Consider the following 22426-nt stretch of genomic DNA (forward strand, 5'->3'; position numbering starts at 1 on the left):
GGAAAAAAAATTTGCTCCTCGCACGCAACGCCTACCTGCGCATCGAACGAGATACGATGACTGCCGAGGCTGGTTTGAAACTCTCCAATGTGGCGCCTACCGTGTTTAATTCCACGTATAGAGCAAGTGGAACAACCTGCACGTACGCCAGGCGGCCCTCACCTGCCCTCGACGATCGTGATGACGTCATCGGTCCGGATCAGGAGCTTATCTTGCTCATCGAAGTCCTGAAGGGCGCACGTGTCCGTCGGCATGCTCTGAAACACGCAAGTGCCACAGTCACTCGTCGCCCGTCGCCCAATGGGAGCGTCACGCTGTAAAACACGGGTGGCCAATCCGTGGCTCTCCAGAAAAAAAATTTGATCGGGAAAATCCCGTCAATTCATTCAGAAGCGTCTCTAGATCAAATCTGTAATTTGTCCAGGTTTTTTTTTTTTTTTTTTCTCCCTTTCTTTTTAATATATAAGTGTATGCTGGCATTATTGCGTGTTCACCATTTCATGTGTTGTTGCCTGGAGAAATGTTCTTGGCAGCGGGTTTACGCCGTCTTGTCAATATTTTAAGCGACTTCAGGAAATGCCCACTAGATGTCACTAAATGGATGCAATCAGAGTCATCAAGATCGCAATCGACGTGACTCCTCTCAAGCACGCTTGATTGTATTGATCCGGCGAAGAATGTGAGCCACGTTTCTGCCATTTTACCTCCAGCAAGAACTCCCGTAGGGCAAGAAAAGTCGGCCTGTCATCCCATTTGGCTTCCCAGCACTGCAACATGACATTGTAAATATCCTGCGGGCACTCCTCTGGCTTGGGGAGACGTTCACTTTCGTTATCAATCTTGTGCAGGATCTGGAGGGAAAACAAAAACTCTGTTGAGGAGATACGCAAATGCCCCGCGATACTTCGGTAGTGGGCGCTTTTGATACACACTTGATTCATGGATATGTGGAGAATATATATTGTCATGATACTATTCAGTAGTTCACCCAGCTCGCTTGTCTACCTGGCTCCCGTTGAGGCCCAACCACGGCTCCTGGCCGTGCGTGAACATCTCCCACAGGGTCACCCCGAACATCCACGTGTCCGTCGCGTGAGAGAAGGTTCTGGTCTTCAGACTCTCAGGGGCGCACCTGCAGAACCGACAACAGCGCGGGTAAACGTGGATTCGGGAAAAAAACTCACCTGAAGAAAGTTGAATAAAGATCGGTCCGACTGTCAAACGTCACAAGCTCAGACCGTTGTCGTGCACTCACCACGCAAACGGGACCTTCCGGTGTTCCTGCGTGACGTAATGCTCGCGATTGTTCGGCAGTGCCCTCATCAGGCCAAAGTCGCCAATCTTCACCGTGTGAGCGGATGCCAACAGGATGTTTCTGAAGAGCCAAGTCACATGTTAACCCCACAACTCTGACTTTTAACTCAGGGAAAAAAGGCAAATATAAAGTGCGCCAGGGTTGGGGACTTGCTCAACGGTGCCTGTAACTGACAGCGTTAACGCCTGATCATGAGAACATAGCTATATATATGCTATCATGTACTGGACCAATATGAGCAAAATGATCATTTGTATGCGTAAATTAGTGTAGTGTAAAATGAGGCTGAATTTGGGCAAGACCGCTAAATATGCCGGCCAGAGAGCGACGCATTTAGTTACACAGGAATGGCCCGTAAAAGTCCGGGCGGAGAAAGTCCGCGCCCATAAACTAACCGAACACGTTAAAAAATTTTCCAATTTCATCATTGAATCTTTGCGGCGCCAACCTGGCGGCCAGATCCCGGTGGATGAAGCGCCTCTGCTCCAGATAGGCCATGCCGCAGGCCACCTGCACGGCCCACTGGCACAGAGCCACGATGGGCACGGGCGCCTGGGCACGCGCGCAGCGCAGCCGATCCAGCAGGGAGCCCAGCGGAGCCAGCTCCGTCACCTACGCCGAGAGAGCGAGAGAGAGAGAGCGAGAGAGAGAGAGAGAGAGAGAGGGGCGTGAATGGCCGGAGGGGGACAGGAAGGCCTGAAGCCACGACGTAGCTCGCCAAGTATTTGGCGCTGGGACGTAGCGCCGTGTTGAAAAGCCAGAAATGCACCCCCGAGTACACTTGCTCTCCTCCCTTCCTGCTTTTCTTCATCCTCCCATCACTCCCACGCAAAAGGCCTCGAGATGCCAAAGCTGATTAGAACAGACTGGAAGGTCGTGCGCGTATTCGGGGGGCCGTCTGCCACGTATGAAGTTCACACAAAGTAAACGTGTCGAAAGCGAACGCTGGTCTATTACAAGGGGAACGTTCCAGAAACCGCCCGCAATAAACGACATCCGCTCAGCAGTCGCGAACGATTCATTTCCGGACTGTGATGTAAATGTACAAGTTCCATATTTCCAATTTTATCCCAATATGTGACACTTCAGTATTTTGAGGGATATCCCAATCAAACTTTTTCACTTCCGACCAGAAGAAAGAAAAACTACATTGATTAAATATTTTATGAATTAACAAAATATTTATGTGATGCGTAATATATTGATTCATTATTAAATATTTAAATTGAAACAGAACCACAGCATAATTTAAAAAAATAATCATAACCTACATTTGAATAATCCATGAAAAATAACCTCAAATGATAAAATCTATTTTCCACTGCAAAATAATGAAAGTTCAATTCAGATTTTTTTTTTTTTTTTTTTTTGGGACAGCATTTGGCGGGAACATCATTTGTTTTCTCCACGTGTGGCGATACAATTTTGAATTTCTTGATGCAGACGAGCTTTTAGGTGCTGAAGAGTTTGTGCCTTGTTGTTCCTGCTGTGCACATATCAACCTCTTGGGGGCAGTGTGGTGTTGGAATAAGACACTCGCTGTAACAAAGAAAGAAGAAGAAGCCGCAATTGACTATTCTTGCGATCGTCGTTTTTGAATAATATATGTTAGAAAGTATTGTTATATTGCCAGTTTGTATGCATTTCCACAGAATTCTTGAAAGGATATTTATCATTTTGAGAGATAAGTGCCACAAGTTCAATGCTAATTTTGCTTAGCTTGTCATGTGTGTGTTCGCTTTGGGCTAACAATTTTTGTGAACAGAAATGGAAAAACTTGTGAAAAATTTGGTGATATATTTGAACATTCAAGGAGCGTTACTCTTTTTTCACGCAAGTTTAGTTTGCCAATGAACTTCAACTGGCGTGTCAAGCGACGTCGAGCTAACCGCATTCACTCCTCCTCCTTGCTACTACGTTAGCACCATCGCAACCAGAGCTCCACGAGTTGCTGGATAAGAGTGCTGTAGCAAAACTTGGATTGGACTGTTTGAGGTGAAAGCGGAGATTTTAGAGCCAATCTGATCTGATTTGATTCTCATATTTTTGCTGATAGTGGACATTGCTCATTTAAGGCAGACGTTCTCAGCTCGAGTGAACAGCAGCCGACACGACGGACCTGGCGCAAACGGGCCCATCTCCTGCCTGTTGTTATGGGTGAGTTCTTATCTGTAAATTTATTTCATAAAACGTTGACTGTGGCTTTGCGGTCATGTTTTTTACATCCTCGAGCAATTCGGCGACTTCCTAAATACACGACTGATTAGAATAGGGCCCCAAATGACCTTATGGGGAGTCACTGACGCCACTTTAAAAACCATTGAGCCGATCAAGCTAACTCTATCAGAGAACGACACGACACTGACCCGTACAAAAGATCTACGACGCAAAGAGCGAACGGGATTACTGCACAGGTTTGCCTGCTCTGCCCTTCTTTTTTGGGTGCCATCGTGTGTGCGCACTACCATCTTCATCGGGTGTGTGAGCACCACACCGTAGAGGCGAATGAGGTTCTGGTGATCCAGCGAGTGCATGGCGTTGACCTCACGGATGAAATCCTCCAGAGCGTCGGGCTGGCTGAGCGCATCCGTCTTCAAGCACTTCACGGCTACATTCATCTGCAAAGTACGACGGCAATGTGCAAACGGTACGTCCGTCCGTCCCCCCCCCCCCCCCCCCCCCCGACAAACAGCGAAGAAAGCAAAAAGGCTCCTCACCGGCTTTCCCGCGGGAGTCAGCCACTCTCCTCTCTTCACGACGCCAAAAGATCCGTCCCCGAGCTTCTCGAAGAGAGTCAGGTCCTTCTGTGCGATGAGGCAAGTCAGGGCCTGCTGTTGGCCGTGGAGAGGAACCTCTCCGACGGGCTGCGGGGCCGGGACCCCCTCCGCCAAGCCCGGGGGACGTGTGGGAGACACTTTGCGGAAGGAGGAAGTGGGCTGGCCCTGCGTGGGAAAGTCCAGCCCGTCTGGACGCTTACCGCTAAACACCTACCGTGAAATAAACACACAGAAGCGCCGAGTCAATCTGCTATTCTAAAAACAAAGAAATAAGCATAAGGCGGGGGGGGGGGGGGGGATTACACCATAATCAATCCGGTACATGCAAACGCGGGTTGTCAAAACAGGTTAAAGCGGCCCCAATTTTGGGGGAATGGCAAAGGGGGCTGTGACAGAGCCATGGCAAGTAAAGAATTCTTTCAGGCAGACAAGGTTCCTGACCGGTTAGCACATCTGCCTCACAGTTCTGAGGTTGCGGGTTCTAATCCGGCCTCACCTGTGTGACGTTTGCATGCCCCCCCCCCCAGCTGAGAGTGGGTTTTCTGTGGGTACGGCTTTCCTCGCACATTCCAAAAAACATGCACGGTAGGTTCGTTGTTCACGATTGTGCGAAAGGGGGGTGGATATAAATTTAAATGAACTCAGTTTTAATAATTCTGTTGGACAACAAAAGGATAAGCAATGTCTTGGTTTCACTTGGTAATTTTCCACAAATTATTACGGATGCCACTTTCAAGGGTTTTTTTTGGGGGGTGACAATTGAGGCTTTTTTCTTTCAAACAGTAAATAGTAGTACACGTGCTGAATACTGAATACATAACTGACATGTATCAAATTTAAACTCCCCGGCGCACACTTCAACCCGGAACCGCGTCAGATACGGCACAAACCGACGTCCTGCCCATTCCAAAGACAAATTTGACGGGATAACGACATGGCCAACAAATTTCACTCCACCCAAATGAGATCATTAGAAAGAGTTTGCCAAAGAATCACCGGTGCCTGCTACATGTTTGACTGCCCAAATATAAACAGTGGCCGGCGGTGTACGGTGTCACTTTCACACCGTAGCAGACATGACATAATGCCGGAAGCTTTTTCAAAACAACACGGTGATGATGTGTCATTTCTAACAGGAGGCTCAACGCCGCCGACTACAAGATGGCGATGAGCGAGCAGAACTTGAAAAGTACCAGAGAAAAAAAAAACCGGCAGCTCTTTTGACGTCTGTGTTCAATGTAAAGTCATGCAGGCAAAGTCATGTTGGACTTGGTACGGTCACCCTTTGGCAATTTGAAGATCACCGTCCGCCACATTTTTCTGGGGAATTTCGGTCATTTCCGGCCTAGAAGCCGCGACTTTTTTCACATGTTTTCAACCCTGCAGCTAATGCGGTGATGCGAATACTTTCTGCATTTTTTTTATAACGGCCGCAAGGGGGCACTCAAGCAGAAAAGGTAGGAGCGACACCAGTGGAATATATGTGCAGAGGAAGTGACTTTTACCAGTACGTTCTTTTTTTAACCGGCCCCGTTAGCACTGCGCTACTCCGTTGCTGCTGTGTTAGTGATGTCTCAGTGATTTAGGTATGTTTTTTTTTTTTGTTTGTTTGTTTTTAACCGGCCCTGTTAGTGCTGTCCTACCATGTTGCTGCTGTGTAGCTACCACAGCTGTTTTGTTTTTTTTTTGTTGTTTTTTTTTAAGCCAGCCCAGTTTGTGCTACCGTGATGTTGCTATGCAAAGCTAAACTAAGACATTCAAACTTTGAAAACTCTGTGTACCGTCTTTGTAAATATCTCGTGTTTCAATGCGGGCACTTGCGGCTTTTACAAAGGTGCGGCTTATCTATGTACCAAATGGTATTTCCTTTACAGGCGAGGCTTATAATCAGCTGCGCTCTGTAGGCTGGAAATGACGGTAGCTGAAAGACACCTATTTGTGTCCAGCTGCACGTTTCCCGCAGTTAACGGAGAAGCCACGTCAACAACGAACGGCAGAATGCTGGAAGTTTGCATTCGCGGCATCATGGGCCTGTGGGGCTGAAAGATTTGGGAAAATGGACCCCCCCCCCCCCCTCAACATTGCAAATAGAATCTTTTTGAAGGTGCTCTATGTTCAACAAGCACAAGCACTAAAGGTGAGGTGCGAGCGTGTCCACCTTGCTCATCCAGGACTTGCGCTTGCACATGGCTTTCCTCCTCTTTACAGCCTCCAACAGTCGGCGCTGCCCTTTTGTTTAAAGTAAGAGAATAAAATACATCAGACCAACGCTGAAAGGCAACAGCGAAACACAAAAGTGAACGTTACCAAAAACTGGAGTTAGAGTCGAACAAATGTTGGCAAAAAAAGTGCCAAGAGACTCCTTCAAATTACTTGAACAAGCCTTGAATGCTACCCGGGATTCAAGACTTGTTCAATATCATACCTGCACAAATGTTCCGCAGTTTCTCACCTGGTCGACCCATGCCAATCTTCTCCAGGTCTTCATTCTTGACATAGTCAAAATGGGAGAGGCGCGTGACATTGAGGTCATCTCTGATTCGCAGGAAGTACTGCTGCAACTGCACGTCCACCAGCAGCTCCAGCAGCCATTCTGTGCCTTCCTCACACTGCATATTATTGCACAGTTTCTGCAGGCAAACATAAACCGCACAGGAAAATGTCTGTAACTTTGTCAACGGGACGACGGTTCAAACCAAATGCACGCAGACGACATGGAACCAAACACGTAGTCTGCATCGTCGGAAACTGCTGAGCAGTGCCGGCGCGGACGACTGAAATACTCAACAGTATAACGTGAAGATTTCCTTGGAAGCGATTTGTGTTTTTACCGCTCGCTGATGAGAGAACGTTTTGACTAGACTAGAGAGATTGTCTGATTGATTCGTTAATGCCTTTTTTCTTATGACGTATGTAGAGCGAAAGACAAATTGCCCCAAGGTATGATTGTGAGTGCGACTGTTGTCCGTCTCCGTGTGCCCTGCGATTGGCTGGCGACCGGTTCAGGCTGTACCCCGCCTACTCCCCGATGACAGCTGGGACACTCCCGCCACCCTCGTGAGGATAAGCGGCGCTGATAATGCACGGATGGATAGGAAGAATCAATGTGATCACGTTTTCAAAAAATCTTCATCTGTTATCATGGTTGAAAAATACTTCAGCAGGTTTTGGGATCCAAAGTCAACCGCTGTAGTATGTTAGAAAGGATATTTCATACTAAATGTGGTCTACAACGTCTGCAGCAAACCATGTTCAACGTGCAAAAGCGCTTACAATGCGGTCAGATATTAGAATAGATTATAATTTGAGTTAAGTTAAGTTAAGTTAGATTGTTCTGGATTGAGATGACACGTTGGATACATACTGTATATTGTATCCATTATCTCAGATTTTTGTGAAAAAAAGTTTGTCTCGGGTAAGGATTTCCAAGCTGGTGGTTGTGCAGGCACGCATGAAATATTCCAGTGAAAAACATTGCGCACGAGTGTCCTTGCCGTCCTCCGTGGTCAACGTGAGCGCACGGCGAGGAAGTTGCAACTCTATTTCCTCTTTGGCCTCGTTGCACATCAGTGTCACATCTCAGCTCTTTACCTGGCATAATTCTGGCGATGCACCGAAGGACTTTTCCACCAAAATGAAACGGCCAAAACAAACGTGTTGAACAGTGTCAGCCAGCGGGCAAACGCGTACACATTGGGGGTGGCCATTGAACTATTGGTCCTTGGTCGACAAATTGCAGATATTTACAAATCAATCGATTTTATTATACCAATATTTTCACCAGCATATTTTGATCATAAAACGATGCCATAGAGGAGGAGGAGGACGTCTGGAGCTGGGCTTTCTCATCGTGCCGCCGAGGCGTCAATCCCTCGTTCGGGGACTCGAGGAGCTGAAATCCACCCCAGCTGACTTCTAGCGTAAGGTGGACTCCGCCCTGGAGTGCTTGCCAGTCAGTCGCAGGTCAAATTCAGAGACAGACAACCATTGACCAAACCTACACAGCCTGCGCGGAAGTCCAAAAACTGTACCATGAACTCATAAGTTCATTTATCTGCTCTCAAGCCTTTTACTCCCAGACACATTTAGAGATGTGCAGCAGGGAAAACAAATTTCAGTAACTTCCCAAAGATAACATGTTGAACCACAGCCCGGGATGTCCCAAAAAAATGTACAGAGGTCGCGTATCAAAGGCTCCGACATCCCGCTGCGCTCAATCTCCGGGAGGACAGCCGTGGTCAAGCTGCAACCACACGCAAAATCCTTTCGCATTACCGAAGCCCAGCAAACTTACTCGATAGACGTGAAAGCGGGCCAGGAAGGGAAACGCCGTTCTCAGCTTCTCAAAGCGTCGCATCCTGAATTCTTTCAAACTGAAGAGCGGAGGAGCCTAAAAATGTGCTCCGCGATAGCGGAACCACTCTGCCGCCATCCTGAGCGTCCCGGTGCGTGAAGGAACAGACTGGACCGACACCCTAGATCCAGATCTGGAGCTTTGAAGCCAGGAGGGGGCCCAAACGCCGTCTCAGGAGCCCGTGCGCAAGCCGTCCGCTCTTTAGCTTTGGCTCACCCACACCCTCCGTGTGCGAAAAAGCCGAACAGATAAAAGCGAAAGCGAGCAGTCCTGCCGTGTGTTCTCCCCGCACAGTCATCCAAGCTTTGCAGAACTTGACAAATGAATGACTCCTCCCTCTCCGAGTCTCACTCGCGGTCCGACTGCACGTGGACCCGGAGGTCTGTTTGCCATCCAGCGTGGGGCTAAAAATAGGCCAGACTTTTCCCTCGTTCAAGCGGCCTCAAGGAAGCCAGACGGCACAAACTGGAGATGTGCAGCCCGTCCACGGTCTGGTTTCGTCTTTCTTTCCCTTTCTCTTTTTTTTGTTTTTTTCCCCAGGAGTGCAACCAGATGAGTGACTGGCCAGTTTGAGAGGCAGCACGCCCTCGTTCCTGTGATGCAATAGGCCTGCTCATATTTGGCCCTTCTCACGTAGCTCCGGACATGTTCCACCAACATAGCACAACAACTCTCGTTCTCCAACCTCCTCCATATCCTAAAATAGAACGTGGAGCAGATTTCTTTGAGCGCAGACTGGATTGGACTTTATGCTTCTTTTGGACACTTGTTTTGTCTGTCTGGGACAAACATAGTCACCCCAAGACCGGAACTTTTCCTTTCACATGGATCATTTTGGCATTTAGTTAAATTCCATGGAGACCGGTTTTCCTACGCCTTGTCCTATCTCCCCCCCCCCCCCCGTCTCCTGCTCAGTAACGTTGACCCAACATGAGGCTGTTCTTGTTCTTTGAACAACCGGACTACTTCCACAAGGAGAATCAGCTTTATTGGTCAAGTATGTAACTGACGGGCGAACAGTTCAGGGTGTAGTTCGCCTTTTGCCCGAAGCTAGCTCTCCCGAGACCCTTATGAGGATAAACGGCATGGATAATGGATGGATGGATGGACGTAAACAACACACGAGCCACGGAGGATTGCGTTCTGACCCACCAAGGTCAATGAAGAATGGGAGGTGGTACGGACCGACTCACTCGCGAAAGATTCTATCCTGTGGTGCCTTTTCTCTCTTAAATGGACTCTTGAAGCTATGGCGTGCAGTCTTCTTATGCGAGCTTCTTGTATGATGCCTTGAGCCACCTCTTGCTTCAAAGACCTCTCAGAACCCGTCCCACAGTTGTTCCGCCCGCCCTCCTCCTATGCAGACTGTCAGCCGGTTTAGCGCTAAGCAGTGCGCGGTGCACAAGACAGAGCCCCAGAGGAACATTTGATCCAGGGCCAAAGGGTCACATTCAACTGCAGGATGGAGAGCTTATTTCCTGTAATACGTCGAACCACCCCCCACCCGCCACCCCCCTCTCGTCTTCCTCACACTTTCCTGAAAATTAAACATGGTGCAGATTCCATTGCGTTCAAACATACACTGGATTTTAGGGCGAGTGAGAACTACAATTACTATTATACGTGAACAGAAGAGACTTCAATCTACTGCATTCCAAAACAAATCATTTCAAATCTATAGGCAAGCGAAAGTACGAAAGAGCAGATATCTAACCTTTCAAAGTGGTAAACAACTGTGTTACATCAGCTTTTAACGACGCTCAATAAGTAAAGATACTAATTGTTGAAGCTTTATAGGTGGAATTTTTTTCCCCATTCAGAAATGTAAGTTTCTTTCGGCTCGTCCCTTTCGGGGTGTCATCTCAGATGAACGCACATATACGTTTGGCACAATTTTTATACTTGATGTAAAGCATGGAGTTGCTCAACAGTCCGGGGTCTACATTGTGGGATGTTGTGATTCATAAATTGCCTGAAGACATTTTCCATGGGAGACAGGTCTGGACTGCTGCCAGGCCAGTCGAATACTTGCACTCTTTCACTCCCAAGCCACACTGTGCAGAACCTGGTTTGGAAATGTCTTGCTCAATCAATATTGCTACATCTCTGAAATAAGGCCTTGCTTGGATGGCAGCACATGTTGGGCATGAATGGGGCCTTTACCATCGTCATGAGCAGTAACACACAACCATTTCTAGTCTCCAGTAACTCAGTACTTGAGTAGATTTTTCATGACGTACTAACTCCAGTGATTGTTTGAAGAGCTACTTTTGACATTTACTTGAGTCGTATCATTGTAAGGGAAAGTACAGTTTTTGGTTCTTGATCACTTTTTCACTCTACTCGAGTTCACTTATGTCAACGGGGTCTGACCGAGCTTCTTTATTTGGTGCCGCCTTTTATTTCCCCTCACTAATCCTCCAAATGTGTGTGTTCTCTCTCTCTCTCTCTCTCTCTCTGTTGCTCTTTCCCTTCCTCTCTCTTTCTCTCTCTCTCTCTCTCTCTCTCTCTCTCTCTCTCTGTTGCTCTTTCCCCCCCCACCTCGGCCAACCAAAAACAAACCCTGATTCCCTGCTTTTTGGACAGCAGCAAAACGTCTTTAAATATGCTTTTCAAAAGGCATTTTCTCACACGGTAACTTCACAGCGTATTCTCTCCGGTCGTCACGTTTCTCAGCGCCTCGTTGGATTTTACATCAGGTTCATTTTATTTTGTCTTTCTGCTCTCATTCCCTATTCCAGTTTTTATGGCGTCTATTTTCGGTGTAGTAGAGGAAGAATGAGAGGGAGTACAAAAAGAGGAAGATGAACGAGGAAACAACAGCAAAATGGGGGTTGTAAACAGTCATCATCAGGAACATCATCGAAGGTCATTACCCCACCACACATATTTCGGAGCCACATTGCTTTTGCTGCCTTAATGTACGCTTAACTCGGTTGCTTATTTTTGCTACAATATCATAATGTATTTGCTGGCAATCATTAAAAAAAAAAAAAAACATTGGCAGGTCACATAGTTGCTCATTAACCGATTACAACTTGTCAATTACATAGGATGTCACAGCACAAGAAGAAAATGGCTAAAACCTACGGCTTCATTTCTGTATGCTACCGTCACGTCTTCGTGTGAGCTGCTTCATTTAGTCGGCTTATTGGAGTGGAATGTATCACCGTCTAGCAAACTTCATGGCTATGACAAATAGGAAGACGTTTTGGACGGAGCGCAGTCAATGTCGAGATTGTGTGAGTGACCAAGTCTACGTATCAACAGGTTCATATCTGACAATATCAGAATCAGTTTTATTGGCCAACTCGGTTACAAGACACACAAGGAATTTGTACAACAACAAACAGCCACTATGAATGAGGACGTATACATTTCGGAGGTCTTTAAAAAAAACAAAAAACCGAGTGTGGGGAGTCATTGAGCAACGACAGTGCTGTCACTGTTAGTGGGGTGAGGACATAACAGACACCGTGCAAACAACGTCGAGTCCTCAAGCCATTTGCGACGATGAAAAGTGGCTAAAAGTAGAATGATCTTGTCCACAGCGGGTTGGAGCAACGCAAATAGCGCCGCATGATTAACAGTGACAATACGATGTAGAAGTGTCCCGACAGTTTGTATCTAGGCTGATGGTACTTTTCTGTTGCCATTCAAATGTAGTTCACCCATCAATGATGACGTCAATAATCATTAACTTGCTTGGGAGAGAAAGAGATGAGATCCCAAATGTTGCTAAAAGCTGTACTGTATGTTATGTTATGTTGTAATATTTGCATTCAAAAAGCCAAAGAAAAAAAACATTTTCAGATCTATTCTGTATAAAAGAAAAATGATATGCACTGTTGTTGTAGTGCTGAGGGGAAAACAAAACAAACAAAAAAAAAAAAAGAGTACGTACACTATATAAGGATCATAAATCTAATTTCCATTCACGAGCGCCATCTCGCACATCAGAACAAGGAATGCGTCACAGTGGTGTCGGCGGCCTCGCCGCCAAGGCGATCCGACCAATGGGATCGCTGCTAACGGTCAGTATGTCAACCTGCTGCTGCACACTAGCGGCACTAGGTGGCACCAAATCTAATGGGACCAGGGCGGGGGGCGGGGGGCGAGGGGCTCGCGGCTGGCTTGAATTTGTGCTGACAAAAACGGTCAAGAAGAGTTGAGCTGCCCCAAGATCCACGGCTGCGTTCTCATCACTTCAGCCCAGATTCTTTGCTTTTAATTCTTTCCTCACAAATGAGTGAAAGCGCAAAAGGCGAGGGGGGGGCTGGCCACGTACTTTGATCAGCCCTATTGCGCACTAGCTACAAATACATACTGGAGCTTCTTCCCGCCCGATTTCCTGAATCTTCCTTACGTTCCTCATTTTTCTCATCGCAGCCTGGCTCGAACAGAAATGGCTGAACGGCGTGGATCCCTGCCAGGGGCCGCTACTGCGCCTACGGCTAAAAATTGCAGGCGTCGGTCGGGCACATCCTCATTTGACGTCACTACCGACGGCGGAGCAATCATTTCCATCAGGAAGCAATCGAGGGCAGCCTGAGGGTTGGTCTTGCCTAATTCTCCAACCCTCAAAAGATTTTTTTTTTTTTTTAAACAAATGCAACAACCATTCACACACACACACACACACACACACATTTGGACACCTCAGAGGACTCAACCAACATAATATGCACGTTTTTTGATTGTGTGAGGAATTTGAAGCACCCTGAGAACATCCAAAGTCAAGAGATTCAAACCGTGAACCTTGAAAATCTGAGGCACAGGTGCTAACCGCTTGGTCCTTGTGCTTCCTGGTAAAAAAATAACGGCACGAAATGTCATGTATGTGCTGCCATAATTAATCAAATCGTTCATCCATCTTATAGTTACTATAAACATTTGCATGTTCGTCTTATCAAGAGCGAACACTATTTTTAACGTTCCTGACATTTCTTCAAATATTTCAACGATGGCACTTCATTGGCACCCGAGTCCGAGTCTTTGTGTGTGTCATGCACACTTTGCGCATCTTTCAAATCATTTGTTTGATCTAAAGTGAGGCTATTTCTGTTCCCCGTGGCAACATCTTTACCTTTTGACAATTGTGTCCCTGAATACGTCCCAAAACTTTTTCACCCAATCTTGGTCATCTGAAGATCCCGTGATCGACTCCGTGCTTTCCGATTACGCGATCGGTCGGATGGGGACAGCCCTGATTCGAAGCATGCAGTTTAAATGAGAAACAACAGGCGTACCTCTTCATCCTCACTGCTTCCGCAGCGGTAGTCAGACTCTGAAGCGTCCTGCAGCCTCTGATATTCTGCCGTCTCCCCCATTTGACAATATTGGCAGCTTACGTCAAGTCACCAGTCGAGGTTTATGTTGTTCTTAGACGGACCGTTCGAGCCTGCACAGCTTTTGCACAGCTTGGCGTTCATTTAAATCCCGAATTGCGACACCCCCACACTGATTGTGTCCTCATTTTGGCTGAATCCGCTTCGACAAAGAGTTCAGGGTTCAGCGGCGACGGCCGCGCTCGCTGCCCAGGTGCCGCCGGTCGATGGAACATTCCGGCGAGCTCTGGGAAACGTCACGTCGCCCAAGCCGCAGCACATCTGAAGGCTAACGGAAGGAAATCTCCCAGACACACGTACGAAATTCCCGGAGGCTTCGAAGCCGATCGTTCATCTGGCGGTCGTCGTCGTCGTCGTCAGGCCGGACGCGGAAATCACTTAGTTGGAACGAGGAGGCAACACGCGGCCCTGAAACTTACGCACCTACTAACGGCTCTGCTTCCATTGTCCGTTGTGACAAAAGCGAACGCGCCTCGTCTCCGCAATCGCCGTCCTTTGCGCCGCTTCGGTGCTCCACTTTCAAATCCAGCTAAGCCGGGCTCGGGCTCCCCGTTTCCATCTCCTCTCGCTGAACTTATCATCTGCGAACGGGGAGAGGGATTGAAGTTGTTTTCGTAGTTGATCCTCCTCCTTTTTCAGGAACAGATGTCCGGCATACCAGAAGGCCACAAAAATACTTTTAGGCAGTATTTAATGCCGCTTTGACTTAAAGCGACTTCCTGATTGCTCGGCTGATGCCTAATCTCAGGTTGTTGTTGTTGTTGTCGGCCCCTCCCCTCTCTGGTCTGAATGTGAACCCCTTTAGCCTGCTTTCAACACCCGCCCACCCCCGCCAGCTCGATCCCAGCACGGGATTCCATTACCGTGGCAACATCTGCCCACCCCTCCTTCTTGTTCATCCTCTGCGGGGATCCTGTTTACGGTGGTCCCAACAGAAGCAACTAATGGGGGCAAAGCAAGTCGGGCGTGAGGGAGAAGGGGGCGGGACGAGGATGAGAGGCGGGGGGGGGGGCGAGCTCGGAAGAATTAAATCAATCTGTGAGGGATGCCAAAAATATAGATCTTTTGAAGGAAAAACAAAAAAACAGCTTTGACGCTTTTGCTTGCGCACGTCCGTCAAAAGCGCCTCTCCCACTCCTGGGAAGGCATCCGGGCCATCCGGGTCCACGTGAGCGGACATCTGGACGCACGGAAAGGAAGAATGTGTGCGCGTTCATGGGGACGGTCCTGCCTCCGGGGCATTAAATGTCGTTCCAAGCCAAAGAAGGAAACTTGCAAAACACAAATGTCAACGGGAGCAGCTGAATGGACACAAAGTTGGGGGCAAAAGTCCTCAACACTGCAAGACGGTCTGGTTTGGTCACCTTCTGCTCCCTCACTCGTCTTAAAAAGGCTTGCAGGAATTGGGCCACAGAGACGAGTCCTCTTCAAATCCTCAGACAGCAACCTCGTGAATAAATCCAGGATGATTGTTACTGTTTGGAAACGAGCCAAACTGGTGTGTGCTCCCGCAAGTCGCGTGGCAGCCGCCGGACCACGACCGGACCAAACGCGTTGACACGGTGGGAAGTGCGCGCTTGAAAGAAATGCCGTTCACCTGGTTTAAGAGGAGGTGTCGGCATCGCGCGTCCCTCGAGGCCAAACAGGTGAGATTCAAGAGCGGCGTTAAAGCCCGCTTACTCGTGCAGGATTACGTGGGGGGCCCCCGCCGGTGCCTCAACAGTGTCGCAGCTTTGCGGGTCATCCGGAGATAAAGCTCGCGGCATTTCACCGCCATCTGCGCGCCCGGTCAACCGTGTCACGCATGATATCGCAATTATTGCTTTCAGCCATCAAATCACATTAGCAGACTTCCGTAACCAATTTGTCATGTGACGCGATTACATTTTATAACACGCGTATCTTTTGTCTAAAACCCATTCCGATGATTTCCAAGTATTAAATGTACCGATGCCACGATGGTAACCACTCACAATGCTAACAATGAAATATCGTTACTTGAAACGTGCACCAAATCCTCTTTTCAACGCTTCCAAATCGAGCGTTTCCACTTCGAGGCCAAATTCCACAAGACGTCTTGTGTGTCACTTGTGGAGGAGAATAAAGCAGCGCGCCGTGAGACCTCGTCGGGAAATTATCCGATTTCTCTTCATGGGTTTGAAAATGATTTATTTCTACCAAATGGTCTGCAGTGAGCGAGCATCGAGAAGAAAACACGGACAACACGTCGCGCTTGATTGTGCGCTCGTCGCTGAGCGTAGAGGAGTCAATTCATCATTTAAGAAGAGGAATAATTCATTACTTTCTCCTCACGGGGACGGGTGACTTTCAATAGTTCCCCCCCCCCCCCCCAGTAACTGAAATACCATATAAAGACCATTTGAAAATGACCTGCCTTTTATTTGTCTGATAATCCTAAACAAAGTGGGGGGGGGGGGGGGGGAGAACGACGACCTTATATGAGAAGTTGAGAAGGGAGCCAATACCGTACTGAATGCTCAGCGCTCAAATAACAACGTTGTCCTGCCTCTTTCGTTCCCACACACTTGGACTCCCGGAGGCGTCCTTTCCTTCTCGGTTTACGCTGTCACTTTGAGCCCCCCCCCCCCCCCGAGACCCTCAGAGCATTCACAGACCCTCTCCCCGAAAAGCTCACCGAGTGCAGCCGCTATTTTCGGAACTTTCTAACCGTCCTTGCATCCTCCTCTTTGTGTCTGTCCAGCCTTCTTTACTGCATAACATTTGTCACCTTAGTGATGACAAAGGAGGATTTTTAACAATTTATACACAAGATTGTGTTGAAGATTATTTTTACAATCGCTGTTGCTGGAACGCCAACATATTTCTATTACCTCAAAAAAAAAAAAAGTCAACGTCAAACATCAAAAATGTGGAAAGGTGCTCAATTCACATTTGTACTAGCAATGTTTCCCGTACATTCTTAACAACTATGCAAGTCCATCCATCCATTTCCTTAACTGCTTATCCTCACGAAGATCGCGGGAGTGCTGGAGCCAATCCCAGCTGTGAACAGGCAGGAGCCAGGGTCCACCCTGAACTGGTCGCCAGCCAATCGCAGGGCACATGGAGACAAACAGCCCCACTCGCAATCACACCTTGGGACAATTTAGAGGGTCCAATTAATATTGCACGTTTTTGGGAGAAAAGCCACGCAGGCACGGGGAGAACATGCAAACTCCACACAGGCGGGGCCGGGATCGAACACGGGTCCTCAGAATTGCGTTGCCCAATGCGTTACGGCGGTTTCGCCGTGCTACAAGTGTGTAAAAAATTTTTTAAAAACTTCAAAAATTGGTAGCATATTTCCTTTTTTTTTTTTTTGTTTGTTTTTACTAGAATTTCTGTTAGAACGTTACCAGTACAGTATCCTAAAATGTATTTGATTGAAAGAATATTAAATGTCACAAGAAAGTGTACTCGCGCTTATTACGCCACAACTTTTGGAGACGAGCACACGCGTGCTGCCAACTTAATAGTCGGTCGGCAGGCAGCAGCGTGGCGCCGTTTGTATGTCAAATCAGACTCACTCGTTTGCGCGTCCAACTATGATTATGATCGTAAACTCTCAACCTTCCTCTTTGAAGCGAGGCGTCCAAGCGTCTGGCCTGCCAACCGTCTCGTTCAAGCCGCAGGCCACGACTCATATTTCCTTCAGTAAATACGGCCGCCAATTTTATAGAAAGCACTGTGAACACGCGCGAGTCACAGACAACGTGCGAACAACCAAAAGGCCCCACATACGCGTCCGTTTCAACAGAAAAAGCACACAAATGCGACGTTCTCGTCGCACTCGTTCAGAAAACGTGATGAACTCGCGATTCCTACTCGTCGTTGGAGTGAAGGCCCAAGCGATGAGGTTCTGGACCGCCGGTGCCGTTGTCAGGACGGGAGGTCCTCGTTCCAGTCGTCGCGTGGTGACCTCCTTGCCGTTCACTGGGTCGAATTCATCCGTGTGCATTTCCTCAAAATAAAAACAACACTGAAAGAGTCGGAAAAATACAGAACTAGACCCCGAGTATCACGTTACTTTTATGATTGACATTTCCACATCCCGCTAAATTGATGAAACCAAGACAGTTGACAACCGCACACGCTGCTGGGGTCATGGACCCCCCCCACAAACCCACTTTCAGGTTCACCAGGAGCACTCAAGGACCAACGACAAAAGTGGACAGCCGAAAAAAAACACCATCGATAAATTCAACTTAAACAGATCACCGAGATAACAATAGATGAAGCCAAAGTAATACAAAAACAGCACGTTGGTCACTTAGTGGAGGACTAATTTCCCTCGAAATTTCCAAAAGGATACACCCAAATGTATGAAAGGCTTCCTTTTATGCCATAACCCCCAAGAGGTTAGTTCTATGCACAAAAATCCATCCTATTTCAAATGTGTTATCATGAAACATTTTTGCAGATCTTACGGTGCACTACGACGGGCGACAATCAAACGTTCAAGAGAATTTGCCTTTCAGAGAGACGTTAAAAATGATTCGCAAAATAAAGTGCAATTACTGTGCTCACAGAACCTTTTTGAAATGAATGTAGCATTTCTATGGAAAAAAAAAAAAAAGCATTTTCATCTGTGGTATGCCAGCCATGTTTGTGGCACCCGAGTTTTATTTTCAGTCCACACATGCAAAATGTTTGCTTCATGCAAGGAAGGATGCGCAACTCTTTTGCGGTCCACAACACTTTTGTCACTTCCTTCATGACAAAAACATTTTGCTTCGAGCATTTCCCTCCAAAAAAAAAAAAAAAAAAAAAAAATCCACACACCGAACAGGCACGGAGGGCAAGTGTGTCACTATTTTCTCGGCCAAAATCAAATCTGGCATTCAACACTGAAAATTGTGGCTCAATGGAATCAAATGTTTTAGCTCAGTAAAATGCATCCCTACTTTTGGCACACCGTGTCAAAACACGGGTGTAGACTTGACTGTTTCATCATCAAAGACTAATTGAGCTTTATTCTTCTTCATCCCTGCCAAAAATGTGCAACAAAATGTCGGCGCCATCCTGCGACGAGCAATTGAATGCGGACGCTGCGGGTCCCTAATCGAATCAACCCTCGGGGAGGAAATTGAGCCACTTTGAGCCAGCGATTGTGTTCAATGACGTCGACGTCCCGTGACGCTCGCTCAGCCTGCTCTCAGTCGAGAACTGGAACTGGAACGCAAAAAAAGCCGCGAACTGACCTCCGCAGATTGAGCGTCTGCCGGAGAGGGTCAGGCTTTGAAGATAAGCATGCGGTGATGCAATGTTCCGGAACCCTGCCAGAGGAGTCAGGAAATTGGTCCCATTTCGTTGTCGCTTGTCTTAATCCGTAATACGCGGAAGCGTAAGAACGCTGAAACCCGCACAAACTTGATCTGGAAGAACTCTAAGTCGTAGAGCGAAAGAGAAGCGGATTCTCAGAGCAGCGTCAGACATTTTCACGCTGATTGCGGCGTCAACAAAACCTCAATTAGTGGCAAGTGGAACGTGACTGGCTGCAGGTCGTGACCAAAAATGTCACACCGCGTTCCAACTAAGTCCGAGTTTGGGCCACGCTGTGGGGGGGGGGGGGGGGGCCTCTTCCACGTACGGCGTGGATGAAATAACGCCGACTAAGTAGGACACACGCAAGCATGATGACACCGGTGGTCGGTTTTCTCTGTCCTGTGCCAGTCTGCCTCATGACCTTTCTCTCTTGTGGCGCAATCTAACACTTCATCATTACTGATTCCCATTATTAATAAAGGATTTGTTGAAAAGGTTCAACACTTTTGAGCACAAAGAGCAGAACTTTTAAATTGGGACTTGTGTCATAATTTTGGACAATTATTTGTTTACATTTTTTTTTTTTTTTTTTTGGGGGGGGGGGGGGCTCTCTCAGATTGACAAAGACCCCAATCTATCCCCTCCACTTTTGCCATGTCAACAAAAAAATTAAAACTGAAGACTACTGATCAACTTACATTGGGGCAGGATTGTGTCATTTTATTGACAAAAGTACATGATTCTTTTTTCCTATTAAATGTGATGTTTTATTATTGTATGGTAAAATGAATGAAGCTAACGCAGTCACGGAGGGGGACACTATGGACCCGATACACTCATTTATTGTGCTAATATTATGTTTGAATATATAACAATATAAGTAGGCTATCATATCCAACGCGTGTAGTGTAGCTACTTTCACGATAATAAAATATTGGCACTAAAAAAAATGACGCAGAGAAATAATGGATGGCATTTGTGTAAAATGTGTAAATATAATTGTACAACTGCGTTTGAAAATTTGAATTTCATAAGCATTCATTTTTCCTGATGTAAATTAAGTTTTGTTTACCTTTATTGGGCCAAATTAGACGAAGCTCACGGCAAAAGAAGAAAGGATGGAAATTGATTTTTTTTTTTTTTTTAAATCTTCCTTCGATGTACATTTGCAAACTAACTGAATGCGTGTGCATTTGAAATGAACGAAAACAATTTGGATTTTATTATTGTGCTGTAAGAACGGCAGAAGGCGGCTCCACGGGTTTATCGCACCATTTCGCTCGTGAGCTCATTAATCAAAGACATATTTGTAATTTAAAAAAAAAAATGGAATTTTCTCATTTCCTCAGGCACACGTGAAAATGTCTGAATGATTTGATAAACTCGGTCCAAATGCCACCATTGCCACTGGTCACCACATGATGTAAACATGTGATGCAAGAAATAACATTTGAATACAATTTATGACCATATTTGTGTAGGGAACAAATATTTCCGTTGCATTTCCGACGGAGGTGCCGAGCGCGAAATCCAACCACCTGTCGCCTCCTTCCGGCCTTTAAGTCTCGCATAGGTGGGCTACAACCCCCCCCCCATAAAAAAGGGGTCAATGACACAAATTCATTGACCCTTGACCCCCCCCCATCATCATACAGCGCCTTTCTGGACTTCCCGACGGAACCTTCGGAAGACGTTTAGCGGACGTCGATTTTTTTTTTTTTTTTTTTTTTGCTTACGTACCTTCGGGTTGGGGCTCGTATCGCCCCTCGCGTTCAGCGCCGGTCCCGGACGGCGTGGCCGCCAGGGAGCCCGGTACCGGCACCGGCACCGGAACCGGCACCAGAAGCGTTTTACGTCAGCGGCAGCCAGAACGTCGTCTGGGCTCAAAATGTCGAATTGCGAGCCGCCAGTGGAGCTTCTGTGTCGCGCTCCAAGATCGTCTCTCCGGACACGAAGACGCGCCACTCCGTCACGGAGCACGATGTCCACATTTCAACACTTTTACGACTTTAAATGTGCCGTAACGACTGCAACGCACACCACTTTGGGTTTTCACTTTGGAATTGTTTCATTTATCGGCAAACAGCTTATCCTGTCTAAGGCGATCTTTGCAATCCGGACGACGTGGGACATCAATTTGATATCCATCCTCTTTAATGCGTATTTACATGTTGGTCCCACTCTTAAAGGGACATGCCACTTTTCCTGTACGGAATTGAACTCCACGTGCAGCAGATTTCTCGCGTTGAACATTTCCTTTTAAACTTTTGCTCACCTCTTTGAAATTGAGACTGCTTCTTGGGTGCTAATTCATGTGCTTGTCGACTCATAACAAGAGTTACTGGACGTAAAGCATAAATAAAATGTCAATTACAGCTTATTCACAAATTCAAATGACCACTGACATAAGAGATTCAATTAAATGTTATTATTTCCCAGCAGTTGCTTATGATTCAATATGTTTCTGGTTTTGCTCCGTAAAGGGAAATGTTGAGCATGAGTTTTGGTAAAAAACAAAATTTATTTTGTTCAAATACAAAAGATCGTAATTGAAGATGACGGGAAATATTTACTCATGTCAGGCTGAGGTCAGAGGAGCTAGGGATAGAAAGATGAATAATAACATTAGTTAGCTTTTTTTTTTTTTTTCATCGGGACAATAAAGGCATTTATTTGATTCTCTTCTATACGCGCACTGTGGAGGGGAAAAACTCAGACGGTGGATTATCTTTGCAGCTTTAGTCAACAATTTGAAAAGAAAGAAAATCACAACATTGGTGCTCAAAACAATGAATACATTCAAAAGGGATGAAGTCATCAAAACGTTTGTCGTCCCACAAGTGCTGCCATTGTTCGTGCCAACAAAGGTCTTGGCCTTCACTTTCATTGCTGTCATTTGTGTTCATCAAGTTAAGTTTCTGCGCGGCTCTCAGAGGACACACAGAGGAAATAATTCATCGGCACATCAACGAGGGGAAAAGGCAACAAACGCTTTTGGATGGCCTGCGCTCGACTCGAGCCGTCGGTTGTTGAGCCGGATGCCCTCGTTTTGTCAGAACCGACCTCAGCACGATGACGTCCCGAGAGCAGGAAGTCGCCGTCGCCGCTTTGTCCGTGACCACGACAACCTCGCGTCGGCTGGGTTTCCGTCGGCAACCCGACGTCTGCGTGATGCCTCGCTCGGTCGCCCGCTCAATGTTCGTCATCCATCTCGTACGCGATGTGGAAAGAGTCGGCGGGGTCTCTCGAACAAACAACGGGGCGCCGTGGCCAACAGCGAATGTACACTTTCTGGAGCACGCTTGGCGATGTATTACTAGAAGAGTGAAGTATTTTTTTAAAGGGG

General features: G+C 47.1%; 1 protein-coding gene across 14 annotated transcripts in view; it reads right to left on the reverse strand.

The window, feature by feature from the left end:
- Positions 1-21406, reverse strand: part of LOC133511366 (activated CDC42 kinase 1-like) — a 43085-nt gene extending 21679 nt beyond the window's left edge. For 6 of the 14 annotated variants that reach the window (XR_009797885.1, XM_061840215.1, XM_061840216.1 and 3 more), the window contains exons 1-10: positions 13696-14566; positions 6545-6722; positions 6251-6321; positions 4033-4302; positions 3781-3933; positions 1764-1927; positions 1256-1375; positions 1006-1132; positions 705-851; positions 163-257 (exon numbers count right to left, since the gene is read on the reverse strand). Coding sequence is in view for 13 of the 14 variants with exons in the window: in XM_061840215.1 (XP_061696199.1) it covers positions 163-257; positions 705-851; positions 1006-1132; positions 1256-1375; positions 1764-1927; positions 3781-3933; positions 4033-4302; positions 6251-6321; positions 6545-6722; positions 13696-13776 (1406 nt within the window). In the remaining variant the exon portion in view is untranslated. Of the gene's footprint in view, positions 1-162; positions 258-704; positions 852-1005; positions 1133-1255; positions 1376-1763; positions 1928-3780; positions 3938-4032; positions 4303-6250; positions 6322-6544; positions 6723-8386; positions 9025-13695; positions 14570-17640; positions 17777-20820 lie in introns of those variants that run through there. The other 8 variants (XM_061840213.1, XM_061840220.1, XM_061840221.1 and 5 more) reach the window with 7 other exon arrangements.
- Between the last annotated feature and the right edge of the window lie 1020 nt (positions 21407-22426).

The sequence above is a fragment of the Syngnathoides biaculeatus genome, chromosome 13 (genome assembly GCF_019802595.1).
Source record: "Syngnathoides biaculeatus isolate LvHL_M chromosome 13, ASM1980259v1, whole genome shotgun sequence".
Classification (NCBI taxonomy): Eukaryota; Metazoa; Chordata; class Actinopteri; order Syngnathiformes; family Syngnathidae; genus Syngnathoides; species Syngnathoides biaculeatus.